This window comes from Cucurbita pepo, chromosome 3, assembly GCF_057944985.1.
Source record: "Cucurbita pepo subsp. pepo isolate OVF chromosome 3, ASM5794498v1, whole genome shotgun sequence".
Classification (NCBI taxonomy): domain Eukaryota; kingdom Viridiplantae; phylum Streptophyta; class Magnoliopsida; order Cucurbitales; family Cucurbitaceae; genus Cucurbita; species Cucurbita pepo.
The window spans coordinates 13,332,809-13,348,717 of record NC_141800.1 but is presented as its reverse complement, the minus strand read 5'-3'; the positions used below and the strand labels follow the sequence as shown (position 1 = coordinate 13,348,717).

At 37.2% G+C, this 15,909-nt stretch overlaps 2 protein-coding genes across 4 annotated transcripts; one reads left to right on the top strand and one right to left on the bottom strand.

Annotated features, from left to right (window-relative positions):
* Positions 1-771: 771 nt before the first annotated feature.
* On the top strand, positions 772-4,089 carry LOC111790365 (protein FLUORESCENT IN BLUE LIGHT, chloroplastic). The gene is made up of 5 exons (XM_023671247.2): positions 772-925; positions 1,141-1,250; positions 1,556-1,718; positions 2,726-3,046; positions 3,697-4,089. The coding sequence occupies exons 1-5, from the start codon at positions 814-816 to the stop codon at positions 3,897-3,899; spliced, it is 909 nt and encodes a 302-aa protein (XP_023527015.2). The 5' UTR covers positions 772-813; the 3' UTR covers positions 3,900-4,089.
* A 934-nt stretch (positions 4,090-5,023) lies between these two features.
* LOC111790356 (oligouridylate-binding protein 1B) lies at positions 5,024-15,111 on the bottom strand. 3 transcript variants are annotated; one of them, XR_002814464.2, is made up of 13 exons: positions 14,858-15,111; positions 13,123-13,184; positions 12,648-12,750; positions 12,421-12,497; positions 12,269-12,330; positions 12,076-12,163; positions 11,156-11,231; positions 11,037-11,067; positions 10,773-10,892; positions 10,459-10,544; positions 10,058-10,234; positions 6,118-6,573; positions 5,505-5,617 (listed from the first exon to the last, which is right to left on the bottom strand). XR_002814464.2 is itself a non-coding variant. In XM_023671235.2 (12 exons), exons 1-12 carry the CDS (start codon positions 14,954-14,956, stop codon positions 5,336-5,338), a joined length of 1,260 nt encoding a protein of 419 aa, XP_023527003.1. In that variant the 5' UTR covers positions 14,957-15,109; the 3' UTR covers positions 5,024-5,335. The 3 variants fall into 3 exon arrangements, 2 of the variants coding, with proteins under 2 accessions (XP_023527003.1, XP_023527002.1); XM_023671235.2 differs by lacking the exon at positions 6,118-6,573 and having other exon boundaries at positions 5,024-5,617; positions 10,459-10,541; positions 14,858-15,109; XM_023671234.2 differs by lacking the exon at positions 6,118-6,573 and having other exon boundaries at positions 5,024-5,617; positions 14,858-15,107.
* Between the last annotated feature and the right edge of the window lie 798 nt (positions 15,112-15,909).

The window sequence follows — 15,909 nt, the reverse complement described above, 5'->3', positions numbered from 1 at the left end:
GAGGTGAACTTCTTGGACAATGTAATGTCAGGGCAGGAATCTTGGTAGGTCCAGTTAAGGTCGAGGCCCTGATAAACTAGTCTCATCCCACCTTAGCCACTTAATTCTAAAGTTTCCTAGGCCTAATAGAACATTACAAGAGGTTCATTCAAGACTTTTCAAAGTTCAACGAAACCCTCGTCTAATTGGCCAAGGATGGAAAAATGTTCACGTGTGATGACATACGTGAGCAGAGCTTTAGGAAACTCAAGCATCGACCTCATCAGAGTACCAGTACTTACGTTTATATCTCAGGCAAGGGATTGGGTCGTGTTCTAATGAAAAAGGACAAAGTGATAGCCTACGCCTCAAGAAACTTGAAAAAATACGAGTGAAATTACCAAACACATGATCTAGAGCTAGCATCAGTGGTGTTCATGAAAAATGGTTAGAACCATTACCAATGGGTATTTCGAAACAAAATTTTTCGTTCAAATTTTTAACGATAGTCGGAGCGGAGCATATATATAAATTGTGTGATTCTTCTTTAAAAAAAAAAAATAGAATATAATTAAGAACATTTGTTTAATTTTAAGCAAAAAAAAAAAAAAAAAAAAAGCTATTAATTTACTTTATAGTTCCTAATGAAGTATCGAAATGTCTGAAAAGTCCCTTCGCATAACAAATATGTTTAATTATTGAATGAGTTAACGACGTTGACACGTTGGATGGCAAAATTGTTATTTTCTTGACAAATGAGGGGATTTTTTTATATCCACTGAAACCAGCTTATAGAGATATCGCAGACTGGAATAGCTGCGTTTATCCGAACTAATGGCGATGGCGACAGCGATGCCAATGCGTTGCTCTTGCTTTCTTTCCCGCCCGAAAAATTCTCCGCGATCTCCTCCCTCCGATCAGTTAACGAGGAAACTCCATTTTTCCGGTGAGTATTACGGTGTTTATATAATCTTTTCTTTGTTTTTCGTCTACTCTCATTCCTTTTTAAGTTGATTTCTACTGGATGATGCTCCGAAGCTTTTAGCTCCAGGTTTTGATGCTTTGAGTTGCGGAACATGTTCTATTATGGGGGAAATGGGATTCAACGCAATTGTACGTTACATTTTAGCTTTAAGAGTTGTATGTCTTCATTTATGACAGGGAAAATGCCTCATGGTTCAGTTAATGTGGGCAATTTTGTTACATTTTGTGGAGACAGCATCGTCACACCATCTGGGAGACAGAATTCGTTGCCGGTTCTAAAATGTCAGGTATGATGGTGAGTTTCCTGCTCATCGGTTATGAGTATGGTACACTTATATTGTGATAACTCTCGCTGTTTCGTTTTATACTATAATTTTTAGATAAAACATGATATGAACATTGCTACTGCACTTATTTAACTATAATCTGGGACTTTTCTGAGTGGAAATTACAAGTGTTAGAAGTACTGGAAACAAGTTGGGGGAATTTCATTAGGGTTTGATTTCATTCCACTATTTGTTATGTTTATTGAAAAGAAATTTGATCAATGGAATATGATGGTGTTTTCTGCTGATAAATTTATTCTTGGCAGGGAAATAATGAGACAAAATTTCCAGTTATGGCGTTTCTATTAGCTAATGTATTTACATTTTCCGTACCATTGAAAGTTTTGGCTGAAACATGCGAGGCTGAGAATTCTGCTTTCAACATGCCAATCCTTCTTTCTGTCTCCCTTATAGGGGCCACTGTTGGAGGTAAGACTCCTTGATCTGATGCTATGTAGGGCAGTAATCACTTTTTCATTTATATAGGTATTTATCTCTCAGTAATCTAGAAGAGAAACTTTATAAAGACAGAGCTTTTGATCTTTGTGCGCATAATAATTTTTTTTCCCTTCATCTTTATTGGTTTTGGCGTGGTAGGAGTGAAAAGGGGAATGTTAAGCAGTATACCCCGCTCTAGAATTGCCTATTCAATGCCAAATAAAGACTGCTGGTTCTTCCAGTTATGGCCAAATTGTGTTGTATACAAGGTTGGATAAAATGTGGATGAGAAGTATTGATGGGTGTCTGTTATGAAAAACTTGGGATTTTATCTAAAAATCTTCCTAAAGAACGATATCTCTAGAACTAAATTATCCAAGAATCTTAAAAACGATAAGAATCAACCTAAAGGAAAGTTTTAGGACGGATTACCTTGATGATCAAGATCAAAAGTTAAGAAAACCTGTTTTTAAACTTTGATTCGAATCACTCCACAAGATAGTTTGATCAAAACTACTTGAATAACTTTAACATGCAAATCTAAACACAAGAAATGCAATGGAACAAGCTCATGGCCTAAGAAGCATAATATGCCGCTTTCATTATGATATCCAAAATCTTCATACTAAAACAACATGAATGACTATTTATAGCCTTAAAAATAAACCTTGACTTATGGCTAATTGAAAGGTTGTGACTTTCATGGTCATCAATACTATAATGGCCACTAGTTAATGGTAACTTATAATTCTCTAATACTTAAAAAATACAGTAAAGCCTCCTTAAATCTAAACAGTATGTATGGATCTTGTCATCCACCATGAAATCTTTGTAGCATGATTAAGATACCTTATTTCATATCAGTGTTACTATCAAATATCAAATTTCTACTGTTGGGTAACCCATAGTAATTATCCTAGTAATATCTTGTGAAAATTTTACATTTCTAGTTTGATTTGGGAATATAAAGCTTGTCTAGTTTACAATACTTTTAACAGGATTGCTTGCTCGGCAAAGAAAGGGAGAACTGAAGCGGTTAAATGAACAACTTCGTCAGATTAATGCGGCATTAAGAAGGCAAGCAAAGATTGAGTCTTATGCTCCCACCTTAAGTTATGCTCCTGTTGGTGGAAGAACATTCGAGAGTGATGTTATTGTTGATCCAAGGAAGGAGGAGTTAATCTCTCGATTGAAGTCTGGAAAGAACTTTTTGAGAAATCAAGACCCAGAGAAGGCATTTCTGGATTTTAAGACTGCTCTTGAGCTTGCTCAGGGTCTGCAGGATCCAATAAAGGAGAAGAAGGCTGCAAGGGGATTAGGTTTGTTTTCTATCACCTATTTAACCTCTTGCTTTTTATATTGCTTTAAAGACAAAACACCTTCAAGTTGTTTGGAGCCGTTTGTCAGAATTATCCAGATGCGTTTTGAATTTAAAGCTAGTAACCTGCTGCCTGCTCTTGTTCTTTTTACTAAAACACACAATATTTGTCATTCCATGTTGGTAGTTCCAAAAGATCTTGAACAATGCTATCTTCATTGAATTCAAGGCCTTAAAGCCACCATGTGGAACCCTTAATTCTCTGCGTACATCTTTCTCCTTGTACACAATGCTGCATTCTGGCTCTTCACCAATCAATAACTCTATAGGAGGTGTGAGTCTTCTCCTATAGGATGCATGAGCCAACTCACGTATCGATATAAGCATCGACCTCGAGATTTAAACTTCAGAGTCCCGCCTGGCCTTGGAGATGTCTCGAAAGCCTTCTAAAACTAATATCTTTTCTGTTAATTTCAGCAATGCAAATTCTTAAGGTTATGCACCTAGAAATGGCTAATGTTGCCTTTAATGATCCATGCATATTTTTTGCTATAGCTTTGTTTCTCTGTCAACTGTAATATAAATTACCATTATTTATGGAGCAATTTTGTTGGAATCGCTTTGACAAGAACTGGGATATGGATCTTTCAGGGGCATCACTGCAGAGGCAGGGGAAGTACAAAGAAGCAATCAAATACCATTTAATGGTTTTGGCAATCTCTGAACGAGAAGGAGAAAAATCAGGAAACACTGAAGCTTTTGGAGCAATTGCTGATTGCTACACTGAACTAGGCGATCTTGAGAAAGCTGCCTTCTTTTATGACAAGTACATAGCGAGGCTGGAAACAGACTGATCTATTTGCAATCACCACTTGTATTTTAAAACTTCAAAATGTAGCCAAGTACTCTGTGTTTATCAATGGTAGGTAGCTCCTCTGCGGAAGAATTAGCCTTCTTATGTAGATGTTGAGTTGAGAATAACTGCAGAATCGTATCATTCTCTAGTTTGTTCCATCTGAATGAAATGATTTTTCCAAGCATTAATTCCCTGACTGGCATTTACCTTTGTTGAATACATCTAATGTACAACTTTTATAACACGTCTAAGGCCACTGTTAGCACATATTGTCGATATTGTCTTCTTTAGACTTTTCCTTTGATAGGAAGAGATTTCCACACCCTTATAAATAATGTTTCGTTCTCCTTCCCAACCGATGTGGAATCTCACAATCCACCCGCTTCAGGACCCAACATCCTCTCCCAATTCATTTCCTTCGGGGCCCAATGTCCTTACTGGCACCCGCTTCAGGACCCAACATCCTCTCCCAATTCATCTCCTTCGGGGCCCAGTGTCCTTACTGGCACACTGCCTTGTGTTCACCCCCTTCAAAGCTTAGTCTCCTTGCTGGCACGTCGCCCCACCCACCGCCAGCAAATATTGTTTTATTTGGATTTTTCTTTTCGAGCTTCCTCTCAAGGTTTTTAAAATGCATCCACCCCCCTTCAAGGCTTAGTCTCCTTGCTAGTACATCGCCTCGTGTCTAGCCTTAATGCTATTTGTAACGACCTCAGTCCACCGTTAGTAGATATTGTCCTCCTTAGGCTTTTCTTTTCAAACTTCTCCTTAAAGCTTTTAAAACGCATCTGCTAGGAAAAAAATTCTCATACCCAAGAATGCTTCATTTTTCTTTACAACCGATGTGGATCTTACAACTTCCTTGATTAAGTTGAGTCGTGAAAGTATTTCATACACAAGGGATTATTGCAAGAAATTTGTTACCTAATAATAATATTATCAAACTAAAATCAATCATTAATGTCTTTGGAGATTAAACAGTAAAAACAATATATACAATCATAGATAAGCTCTGAAAGCAGAAACGCCAATAAATAAGAGCCCACTATTTGCAGTACGCTCTCAGATCTCTTCTGCCTCTTTTGCTCTCTTTTATTGGGAGCAGAAGGCTGCCATGGTTAATCAGTTGAATATGTTCTATATTATGTAACAACAAAGATTGTCTTACAGAAAGAAAACATAGTTAAAAATTACTTTATGATTGGTAAACAGGCTTCCTCTAATGCCCATAGCCGCTGCAACTGGCACTAATAACATTAAAAAAAGGTGTAACAAACATACTTTCCATCTGTAGGTGTAAAAGAATCTGATCACCAAAAGAAGGAAAAAGTCGGATATAGAGGGCGAACTGAAGGCTCATAATCTCAGGAAAAGCCAGTGAATATAAATAGACTTCATCAAACAAAAGCAAAAGCAAAAGCTAAGCCATATTTACTACTGGTAGTACATAAGTTGCTGGGATGAAATGTTCTGGAAGCCACCGTCATATAATGCTTGGCTAGCTGCAGCTGCTCCAATTCCCATTGGTGCTTGCTTCAGAGGATGACCCTGAGGGTGCATAAGTGCTGCATGGACACCACCCATCTTGCTTAGTGCTAGTTGCCGCTCATAAGCCAATAGGTCAGTTGCTGAAAGGCCAGGAGTGGAAGCCATTGCCGGTAGTGGAAGTGGATTGGATGCTGTTCCGGGTGGTGTGGGTTTGCTACCCCAAGAGCACTGCAATAAAGATCAAAAACCAATTCTCATGTTTCTTTTCTATTTTAAATCTCAACTACAAAATTCAAAAATGTTTTCCATATTGCTAAAACTGAGTGTGGTACACGCTTTCACAATAAATAGTGGGACTAAATAAAAAGGACAAATCCCAGTAGTAAGTAGTAAGGCTGAAAAGAAACAAAATTTCATTATGTGTGAAATAGACAAAAGAGAGAACAAAAGCCCCAGCCAAGCTAGGAACATAACATTTCAGAGAGCACGAGTGTTGATGAGATGCATAGGAATTGAATGAAGTCTTGGAGCTTTTTTGTATTATCTTCTACACAATCAGCGGCAGTTAGGATAATAGGATTTAGAAGATTCATGATATTCATTCTTGACTTACAAAAATTCATTGGTTTGTCTCCAGCCACATAATTCAAAAGAAACTGTTGATGATATCGACCCAAAAAAATCTTGAAGGGGTCAGAGAGCATGAGGGTTAGCAGGTTTAAGTTTACCTTCTGGATTAGGACCAGGGCTGCATCGAAAGAGGTTAAGAGTTAACAGGAAATGCCAAAAGGAGGAGACAACCCCGCAGTGGATATTAAGTAATCCTGGGATTCTGAGTCTTTCTTGCACAACACATCTAGTAGGGGAGATGATCAGCTGCGTATTCCTTCTTTGGAGCTTCTCTTGGGTGTTCATACTTTTATAGATCTCAATTTTCTAAGGAAGTTCCCCTTTCCTTATAATTTTATATAAACTTGGAATGAAATGCCTTTGTGGAGATTTAAGTCTTGGAGGAGATTTGTAACTAAAGAAACCCAACAGGTTTGAAGGCTAGTGCCAAGAATCTGGAACCGATGTTAGGCAACAACCATCGATGAAACCCATGAAAGATACTGACAGCCAATCTTGGAACACCTTGTCTTTAAAGTTGCCTTCTGATATTTATGTTCCACACAGAAAGCTCCCTGTTCCAAAGATGAGCGGTAGATTGACATCAGAAGTTAAGCTGTAAAGATTTGGAAAGAGGGAAGAGGGGACATCTCCAGGCATCCGTCAAAATTTTGAGATGAAGGCCGTTGAAAACCCAAAAACAAATTGTGGATGTGCTGAGATTTCTTTTCTTTTATAGGAAACATAGAAAAGTAAAATAAAAAGAAGATAACAAAAAGGGTAGATGAGATATACCCCAAGACTTCATTCAATCAATGAAATTTTCTGTTTCTTTGACAGTGAAAAAAAATAAAAATAAAAAAAGATATCCCCACTAGACCAATACCAATGGGTTACCATTAATGCTTTCCACTTAGCAAAGATATGCAAAAGCTCATAATTTAAAAAACGATCTTTAGAAAGAAGACGCCAAGAAGAAGAGAAGAGTTTCAATAAGGCTCCAAAAGTTATGTCTAATTTTTCCAAAAAAAAAAGAAGTTTAAAATTCAGCTTATATATATAAATTTTTTTAAAAAAGTTATCGATACTCTCAAACCATCTCCAAATAATAGCGTACACCACTTTAGTTCAAATAATTCTAGCTTGACCACTGAAATGGAGCCCTCGTAGCACCAGTAGTCTTTGGGAACCACAAACTGAATAAACTTTAGCCTGATATTCAAGTGAAAATTAGGCTACCAATCTGCGGGGTAAGGGAATATTTGGCCAAATATATCTTCTCTAAAGAGCTTCCTTTTCTACAGCAAAATGCCGTCTTGGCTATACCTGGCTATGTTGGAATAGGTCTCCAAAACCTATGATGGGGCAAAAGGCATTTTTCCAGTTGACTATATGGGAACTTATGAAGGGATTGTCCGCATCACAAAAGCTCTGAAGAAATTTGACAACAGTGGAGATGACGTTTCTTGGCGACTTGAAAAGGAATATGTAGTAAAATGGGAGATTTAAAAAGGAAGCGAGAATAAGGGTGTACCTACCACATCAATGGTCGGTTCCCAAAAGGAAACGTATTTGGGGGAGCCATTTAAATTGAGACCGAGATAGTCTGAGGGCCAAGTGATTGAAGAACATTGAGGATGTTGGCACTATTTCGGAGGACATTGGCAGAATGAGACCAAGAATATTCAATCTAGAAAGGTTTATGTTTTCAGTCAGAGGAGGCATCAGAGTATTTTATGGCCTTGAGAAGATAAGTCACATTTTGATGGGAAGAGGATTACCCATTTTTAATTCTGAATTTGAAGATTATCGCCTAGGTTTTTTATACCAGGGCTCGGTCCAATTAAGTCTCCAATTAAATCCGTAGGAAAAAATAATGGCGCTATCAACATAACATGGGTGGTTTATGGAGCAGCTGCCAACAGAAAAGCCATCTGGGAAACCAGAGGGATTGACTTTTGTGAAGGATCCGGCTAAAAATTATTATAATAAGCAAATAAATAACAAATAATAAACATCATGAAACTAAAGATGAAGGGGAAGAGAGGTCGACTTTGTATACTACCTGTTGAGGCCTGAAATTTTCCCCTTGGACGACCATTGATGATAAAAGAATGGAACCGTTGCCATTTGAGAGGCAACCAAAGACCAAGGTTTCCGTCTATTACCAAAAAACCTTTCAAAGATTGGATAAAGTCCCAAAATAGGCAATCTTTTCCATCAAAAGACTTACTGTCAGGGTTGAGTTCTAAACCTTCAAATAATTCAACGCTGAAAGGCTTGAATTTAGGATTTGTCAGACATCAATAATCAAGTGAACTGATGCTAGGTGATGTCATGAGGTAAGACTAGTGGTGATGCAGATGGCTCTGCGTAGTCTTTCACACTCTTGGCTTCCAACTTTTTGGGGAGTAAGCATAATAATACCAAATATATATAGGTTTCGCTGACACTAACCATAATAATACCATTCTATAAAGGAAAAAGAAGTCCTAGAACGCCTTCATTATATCTGATTTGAGAGTATTCCAACATGCAACAAAGAATAACAATGGAAAATCCTTACCAGCTAGGGGACTTAGCCGCCAGAATTTCATCTTCAATGAAGAGAAGCTCGAAAAAAAAAGAAAAAAGGCTCTGATTGAGGTTTATTGGGTTCCAATCCAGGGGGTGTATCTTTTGAGTGGGGTTTTGGATGATGGCTTAGCAAAGCTATCGATGAAGGCTTCCTCAGTATCTCTCGCATTTACCAGCATAATACCTGCTCAACAACTCTCTCAAAAATCACTTTTGGCATCAGAGAGAAAACAAACCGGAAATATATGGTATTCTCGTCTCCAGCTTTGAGAGTCATGATGCTACTTTACCTCCTGAGGATTTCATCATTGCAAGTTGTCTCTTCAACACAGGGATATTCTGATTTTTTTGAGAAAGGAACAAGGGGAAGAGTTCTTGAGAGGCTATGGCACTGATTTTGCTGAGATCATGTTCTCTTCTGAACATTGCCAAAGGTGAAGCGGTATTTTCTAAGATAGTCCACTAGAAGTTTCAGCCTCATCATAAATCTCAAACTTAAAAGGGATGGGGCCCAATTTATACTGCCTGCACTAAAGAGAATGGGTAATGGGCTGAAGTTATTCGTTCTAACAAAGACATGGAGCGAAAGAGTTTAGGGATGAAAAAAGACTGGGGGCCAAGGCAGCTGAGAAGGAGCTTTAGGCAGGAGGCCCAACCATGATTTGACCCTCCAGCCGGATTGATCAACCAATGGGTGAACCAGACGAATCATTCCTTAGAGTCTCAGTGAGAGAGCGTTTAACGATGATTTAAAAATCCACAAAACATAGGAATCATGATGAAACTCTCAAAACAACCTGGTTGTGGGAGAACCAGTCCTAATACGAGTTGGGGAGTGCAGTCCAATGAATGGACATTGAGTGTGTGTTATTTTTACTCAAGTAGCTTGGCATTGTCAGCTCAATAGGCTTTATCAACTTCAATACATAAAGAGAGGTTTTTCACTCCATGCATAAAAAGCATAGGAACTCGGAGAAGATGAAATGAAGAACACTGTAAGGAATCTTGGGGGGAGAGGGGAAGATGAAGGTCGCAGAGAAGACCAGAAGGAGGAGGGGCAGGGAGGTCCATCTAGCGGGCCGATGGGGGAAGGATGGTCATCATTAGTACAATTATGCACCAGTTAATTTCTGACAAAATTTCCAGGGAACCTAGAAGATTGTAGATAAACTTGGAAATTCGACAGTTGTAAGTGAAAATAAAAGAGAGCAATTGACGCTTAATTGACCATTGATGAGTAAACTTGTTAACTTTTCTCCATCAGTGGAAGAGGATGCATTTACGTATATGAAAATTTGTAAACAGAAAGGCAGTGACTATGCACCCAAAACGGAGCCATCTGTCCAATATCAAGACTTATGCACCTTCAATTTTATTTCCAGGTGGCCAAAATACATCAGTTCAGACCCAAATCTATGGAATATGGACAATATAACATTTAGCAGTAAGAGAGTAGCTTCACCATATAAAGCAGAACAATACCTTTATTTGTCTTCCACAGAGAAAAGACCGAGTATTTCCCATTTGAATAGCCAGAGCTGCCTCAGCATGAGTATTATACCTCACAAAACCAAATCCTTTATCCCGCTGAGTTCGAACTTCCTCAATGACCCCAGCACCAAGAGAATGAAAATGGCGATGTAGATCAAGTTGAGTGACCTGCAGACAAGAAAATCATTGATTCCAAATGAGATATCTACTTGAACGATGATATTTAGGAGAATTTTATCAAACATCTTCCACAAGAAATATGATAGCACCCCCAAACATCTTTTCCACTATACATGGAGTCCTATAAAGGGCTCTCTGTGCTAGTGCACATTCAACATGCATGTTAAAGAGCTAAATCGTTAGATCATACAATAATGAAAGTAGTTTCTCACCTCTGGGGCGAGATTGCCCACATATACAGTAGTATATTGAAGGTTGTTCTCCGGAGCCTCATTATTTACAGACTCTTTACCATCTTCTGCACAATCAAGGCAATGAAGCTTTTAAAATCTTACTCTAATAACAAGGTCACAGAGAACCAAATTTCACACTAGCACAGAAACAGTTTTTGTAAGTCAAATACGTGAATCACAATCCAATTTTAGGTTGTTAAAATAATAGCAAAAGTAAGAATCTCTGCAGTAACTGGTGAAATAAAAGAAAGTCATATGCATGATATGTGGTCCAGGTTCTGTACAAAACTCACCAGATGAGCCATTTGATATTTCTACCACACTTTTGGTATCTGAGCTCTGTTTATCTTCATTCACTCCAGCACCTTTGGCTGCCCAGTTACAACGTATCTGTTTACTCCCAAGCCACTTACCTGAGTAAATAAAATAAATACGACCAATAAGTTGTCAGATTGATGAGTTTGCAAGCATAAATCCATCACAGTATAGTAATCCCAAAAGACATAACAAGGATTGGCAGACAACCATTAAGGAAAAAAATAACAACCAGAACATACCAGATAAGTCATTTATTGCACTTTGAGCTTCCTGAAAGAGGTACATCAAAATGTTCTTTCTTCAGAACAAGATTAAAGAAACGAACAGTTAGCAGGGGCATTGAGAAGAAATTCAAAACCTGCTGGTTTCGGAAGGAAACAAATCCAAACCCTCTTGAGCGCCCAGTCTTTTGATCCCACATAACTCTTGCATCTCTGAAATTAGCAAACAGTGTGGGTAAAGTTGCATTGGTCCATAAGAATTGTTTGAAGACTCCTTTTTTGAAGTCTATCAATGAATCTTAAGAAAGGATGACACTTTCGCTGATTGCTAAGATAGAATGTTGGTGAGGAAAAGTGAGAGGAATTAGTCTGGTGTAGATAAAATTTTCATTTAGGCCTATGATCAGACAGGTTATTTCAAGAATTGGTGGAAAGGACTCTGCTATCCCTTTGTCTTTTTAGAATTTCCTTCCAGCTTTGGGGTCACTCTTGAGTCTTATACTTATATTTCTATTTTATGAACCAACATTCGTTGAGAAAAAATGAAAGAATATAAGGACATACAAAAAAAAAAAGAACAAGTCCACAAAAGGGAGCACCCTAAAGATTGGAAGAAATTTTGGTTCATCTCACTTAAAGCTTCATTGAAAGGGTTGGCCAGACAGAAACCATCGTGTTGAAAAGGCTGTTGAACTCCTAAGAGGAAAGAATAACGGCTTCTTGTTTGTCAGCTACCCAAGTCATGATTGAGTTCTTTCGATTTTGTTGAGTTTAGGTGTTCTGTTACCGGTTTTTGTTCGGGAAACTGTTTTGCTACATACTCCAAGAGGAAGCTGCATTGGTAGCTTATATGTAACCCTGTTTGTAGCTCACATGGTAGCTTATATGGTAGCTTACAAGTATGCATATATTTTTTAAATAAATTTAATAATTTCAACAAATCTATAATAAGAAAAACACAATTAATCATATTACTCACAGTTAGGGAGTTATGAAATGAATAGTTCAAGAGGGCAGATGAGAAATGATGTTTAATATTCAAAGAGAAGATGCTTACGAGCAACTGGAGTAAGCAGAAAAGCATGCAAATAACATAGCATCAGTGACTTCAGCGCTAAGATCGCCAACAAAAATGTTGAAATGACCTGCACAGAGAAACAAAATATTTAAATGATCAAGGAATTTTTGTTTTGTTATTAAAAAACATCGTAAAATCAGTAAATGAGATAATAATAATTTGAAAGTCCAACCCGATGTGTCCTCCCTCTGGCTACTAGCATATGCCCAGTTAACTTTGATAGGCTGCCCAAATCTGCAACGCAAATAATATGTTCGAGATGATACTACAAAATATGAAGACTCAATAAAAAAAAAATATATGCATAATCTTATCGTTACTCACAAATGCCTCCCATTGAGTGACAAAATAGCCAGGGCAGCTGACCTACGATCAAAGTAGTGGACAAAGCCATAGGATGACTTCAAAAGGCAGAGGCAACATTGATGTATGTCAGTATGAATACAACTGAATACACAAATAAGCTTACTACATAGAACAAATAAGCAATTTCCAACATGTCCAATACTCTAGAATTTGAAGAAGGATAATATGCACGGCAAAAGACAAACCTTCTCCTTCCTTACAAGCTTACAACCTTCAACGAGACCAATACTACCAAAAACCTCTTGAAGAAGTGGTTCTGTAACTTGTACGTGGATGTTTCCAACATATCTGAATTATCCAACAGCAATTATGCAATAAATCACATGGCGGTGACAAAGAAGGATCAGAGATGAGATGAGAGAAGTTAATTAGTATTTCAACTATATATACCTCATAAATTTAGTAAGTGCACAAACTATACCTATCATCATCATTTAAATGACACAGGATAACAAGAACAGGATTTCATCGCAAAATGGAAACAGATGAAACGACTATATCAAAAGAAATCTTTTCAGTGGTAGTGCAAAGAGACTGATAACAAGCTTTATGAGATGCAGCAAGAAATCAAAATAAAGCAAAAAGAATTAAATTAATTTAACAAGAATGAAAAAGTAAATTAAAAAAAGAAAAAACGTATCGTAACATCCAAACACTCACACACTGCGGCAAGTGCTTGCATCAAAACCAGGAGGTAGATTTCCGCTAGGAATTGGCTCAATCTGCAAAAAGAAAGGGCAAACTAAAAATGAGAAAAATGTATAACGGAAAACGACCAGGAGCTGTAGGATTCAAAATTGTTCCATGAGGTTTTCCAAACTAATACTGAGAAGTTAAAAGAGGTATGCTAATGCCTGTACGCAAGAAAAAGAACCTGATGTGAAGCAAATCGAATTATGAATATCTCTATATTTTTCAGAAATTTTTGAAGAACAAACAATAATAACTAATCTCTGTATTAGATATGTTTTGTTATTAGATCTCTGTATTAGTTATGTTTTGTTATTAGTTCTGATTTTATTGTTAAGCAAATTGTTACTTTTCCTCTTTAAATAGCCTTGTATTCCCAAGATTATTTTAATGAGAAGAACTCTCTCTAGCTTATGTGAGATTATTACAATCAATCCAAACTAGTCCAAGTAAACGCACTTCCAATTTTCAAACCGTTCAAATAGTTGAAATCATAAGCTTGGATAAATGAATCACTAAAATAATATGAAGAAGAGACAGACATTTATCCTATTCACTGAACAGGGTGTAGGTATTCATGCCATTTATTTAACAAAGTAAGAATAAATTGCATTTATTCCATCCTTCTTTGTTTAGTACCTCCATAACTTCTCGAAAAATGTATTTGCTTAGTTACCTACTTCATATACAAGCTTCCTATTTGTAGCGAAGAAAGCTGTGAATGTTTAACCATGCAACCAAAATACAATCACAAATTGAAACTACTGCCAGCTAACCAACTTGAAAGATTGTATGGCTAACTAAACCCAGGGTTCTATCATTTTGATCGTCCCAAGTTTCCAGGATTCCTTTCAAGACACTTCCCAGATCAGAATGTTATTATATTGAATCCTCATCTTCGTGATAGAAAGAAGGTCGGAATCTGAATTTAAAATATTTTTTCCAACTAATCCTACTAGAAAAAGTAACCGAACGAACTCTAATGGGAGGAGGAAAACAAAATAAACCAACCACAATCACGTGCAAGTGAAAAGAAAATACATATTGTTTGGAACAGTACATAGGGAAGCAGCTAATCCTCTTTCCTACGACAGCTGCTAATAACATTTTTTTAAAATTTGTGGATGTCCGGGATAGCTTGCACGCACCTCGACAAATCTCAAGGACAATTTGCCTAATCCTACATCATTCATGTGGGTGTAAAGGAAACCCGTATGATGACAACGCGTGATAACATTATCAGAAATGAATCCTATCATAACTCAGATGTTATCACGAACTTACAATCGACCAGGAGAAAAGATTTTATTATAACATAAACTTAAGGAAAGAATATAAGACCAAAATAGCTTTGCACAAGATTATATATAAAAAGTTAGAACGTAAAAGTTCCCCCTAGGAAAATTCTTAGGTCCGCCCCTGATTGACATGATACCATACTGGGTAATGTGAAGTGAAAACGAAAAAATAAAGCGACATATCATACGAATGCAGGCTCCCCTTCAAATTTGTAAATAATTCAAGTGTCTAGTATAACTCCACACTAAGGCTCGTAGCAAGAAAACACATAAACTAACCCTCATCCCGTTATTCTAAGAAGAAGCAATCAAGCTCAAAATCAATGGAGAAAAAGGGGAAAATCAAACGTAAAGAATATAAATCAGGGATGAAAAGGAAGAAACTACAAATGGGAAGGAGCTGGGACCTGCGGAGGAGCTAGGAGGCCAGGGTGATAAAGAGACTGCTGCTGAAGAAGAGCTTGCTGCATCAAAGCTTGCTGCTGCTTCAGCCTCTGATGCTGCATTTTTTTGGTTTCTGCCCGCTCGGATTTATGCTCTTAAATTGCAGTAAGTCTAATTTTCCGACAAAGCGAAAGATTAGGGCACTGGTCTGGAACGAAGATCGTGTCAACGACCTCCAAAACGGGGAAGAGAGAGACCTTGAGGAAGTTATGAGTGGCTCGTAAAAGTCCCCACTTAATGGGCCGACCACGCTTATAAAGTGGAGGCCTCAAACCCGGCCCAACTTCAAATCCAACGGGTCTAACCCACCCATTCCTTTCGACTTTGGTCGGATCCGCCTCAACCTACTTTTGACTATGACTTATTCTTCCATTCGGGTCAAACTTGTGTAGTCCCTGAAGTAGCCAATTAAATACTAATATTCTTTTTTTCCTTTAATTTATTCATTTTTATTTTTATTTAACTTATTTTAAATTTTTAGTATTTTTGTATTTGTATTTTGATTATTTTCTTGATGGTATAAAATTTCACTTAGTATTTTTTTTAATTATTTTTAATACTTACAAAATTATATATATATATATATATATATATTTAAAATAGGAGTTATATTGTGTATTTGTTATAATTATAACTATATAATAATATTTTTTATATTTTAGAAGAAAAATATAATAATTTTGTCATTATTTAGGATAAAATATTTTTCTTGTTTGAATAGTTTGAGTATCCGTGTGGGTAATGGGTAGAGAAGCACTATTTTCTAGTATCACAGAGTTCTTACCTGTGTTATTTTATATTGATCCAAAATAGATGGATCGGTGGTCATAGGTGTCTAAAACCCAATAACCAGTCTCGATTCGAACAATAGAACAAAACATGTTGAAAGCTTTGGCAAGGTGAGCATGAGCAGAGTTAGTCCTGGTTGCAACGGTTAGCATAATGACCATTCATGCGGCATATTTGGCAACGAGATGGTCGACAACCCTGACTTGAATGGCTTCGTTCTCGGTTG

Bases quoted from the DNA above. Each gene is read 5' to 3' on its own strand.
- LOC111790365 (XM_023671247.2), top strand. From the start codon at position 814: ATGGCGATGGCGACAGCGATGCCAATGCGTTGCTCTTGCTTTCTTTCC. The intron at 1,251-1,555 runs GTATGATGGTGA...TATTCTTGGCAG, and splicing joins TGCCGGTTCTAAAATGTCAG to GGAAATAATGAGACAAAATT. The intron at 1,719-2,725 runs GTAAGACTCCTT...TACTTTTAACAG, and splicing joins TATAGGGGCCACTGTTGGAG to GATTGCTTGCTCGGCAAAGA.
- LOC111790356 (XM_023671234.2), bottom strand. From the start codon at position 14,956: ATGCAGCATCAGAGGCTGAAGCAGCAGCAAGCTTTGATGCAGCAAGCT. The intron at 11,068-11,155 runs GTTTTGAATTTC...TACCTCTTTCAG, and splicing joins TTTCCTTCCGAAACCAGCAG to GAAGCTCAAAGTGCAATAAA. The intron at 10,545-10,772 runs GTGAGTTTTGTA...TTGATTGTGCAG, and splicing joins AATATCAAATGGCTCATCTG to AAGATGGTAAAGAGTCTGTA.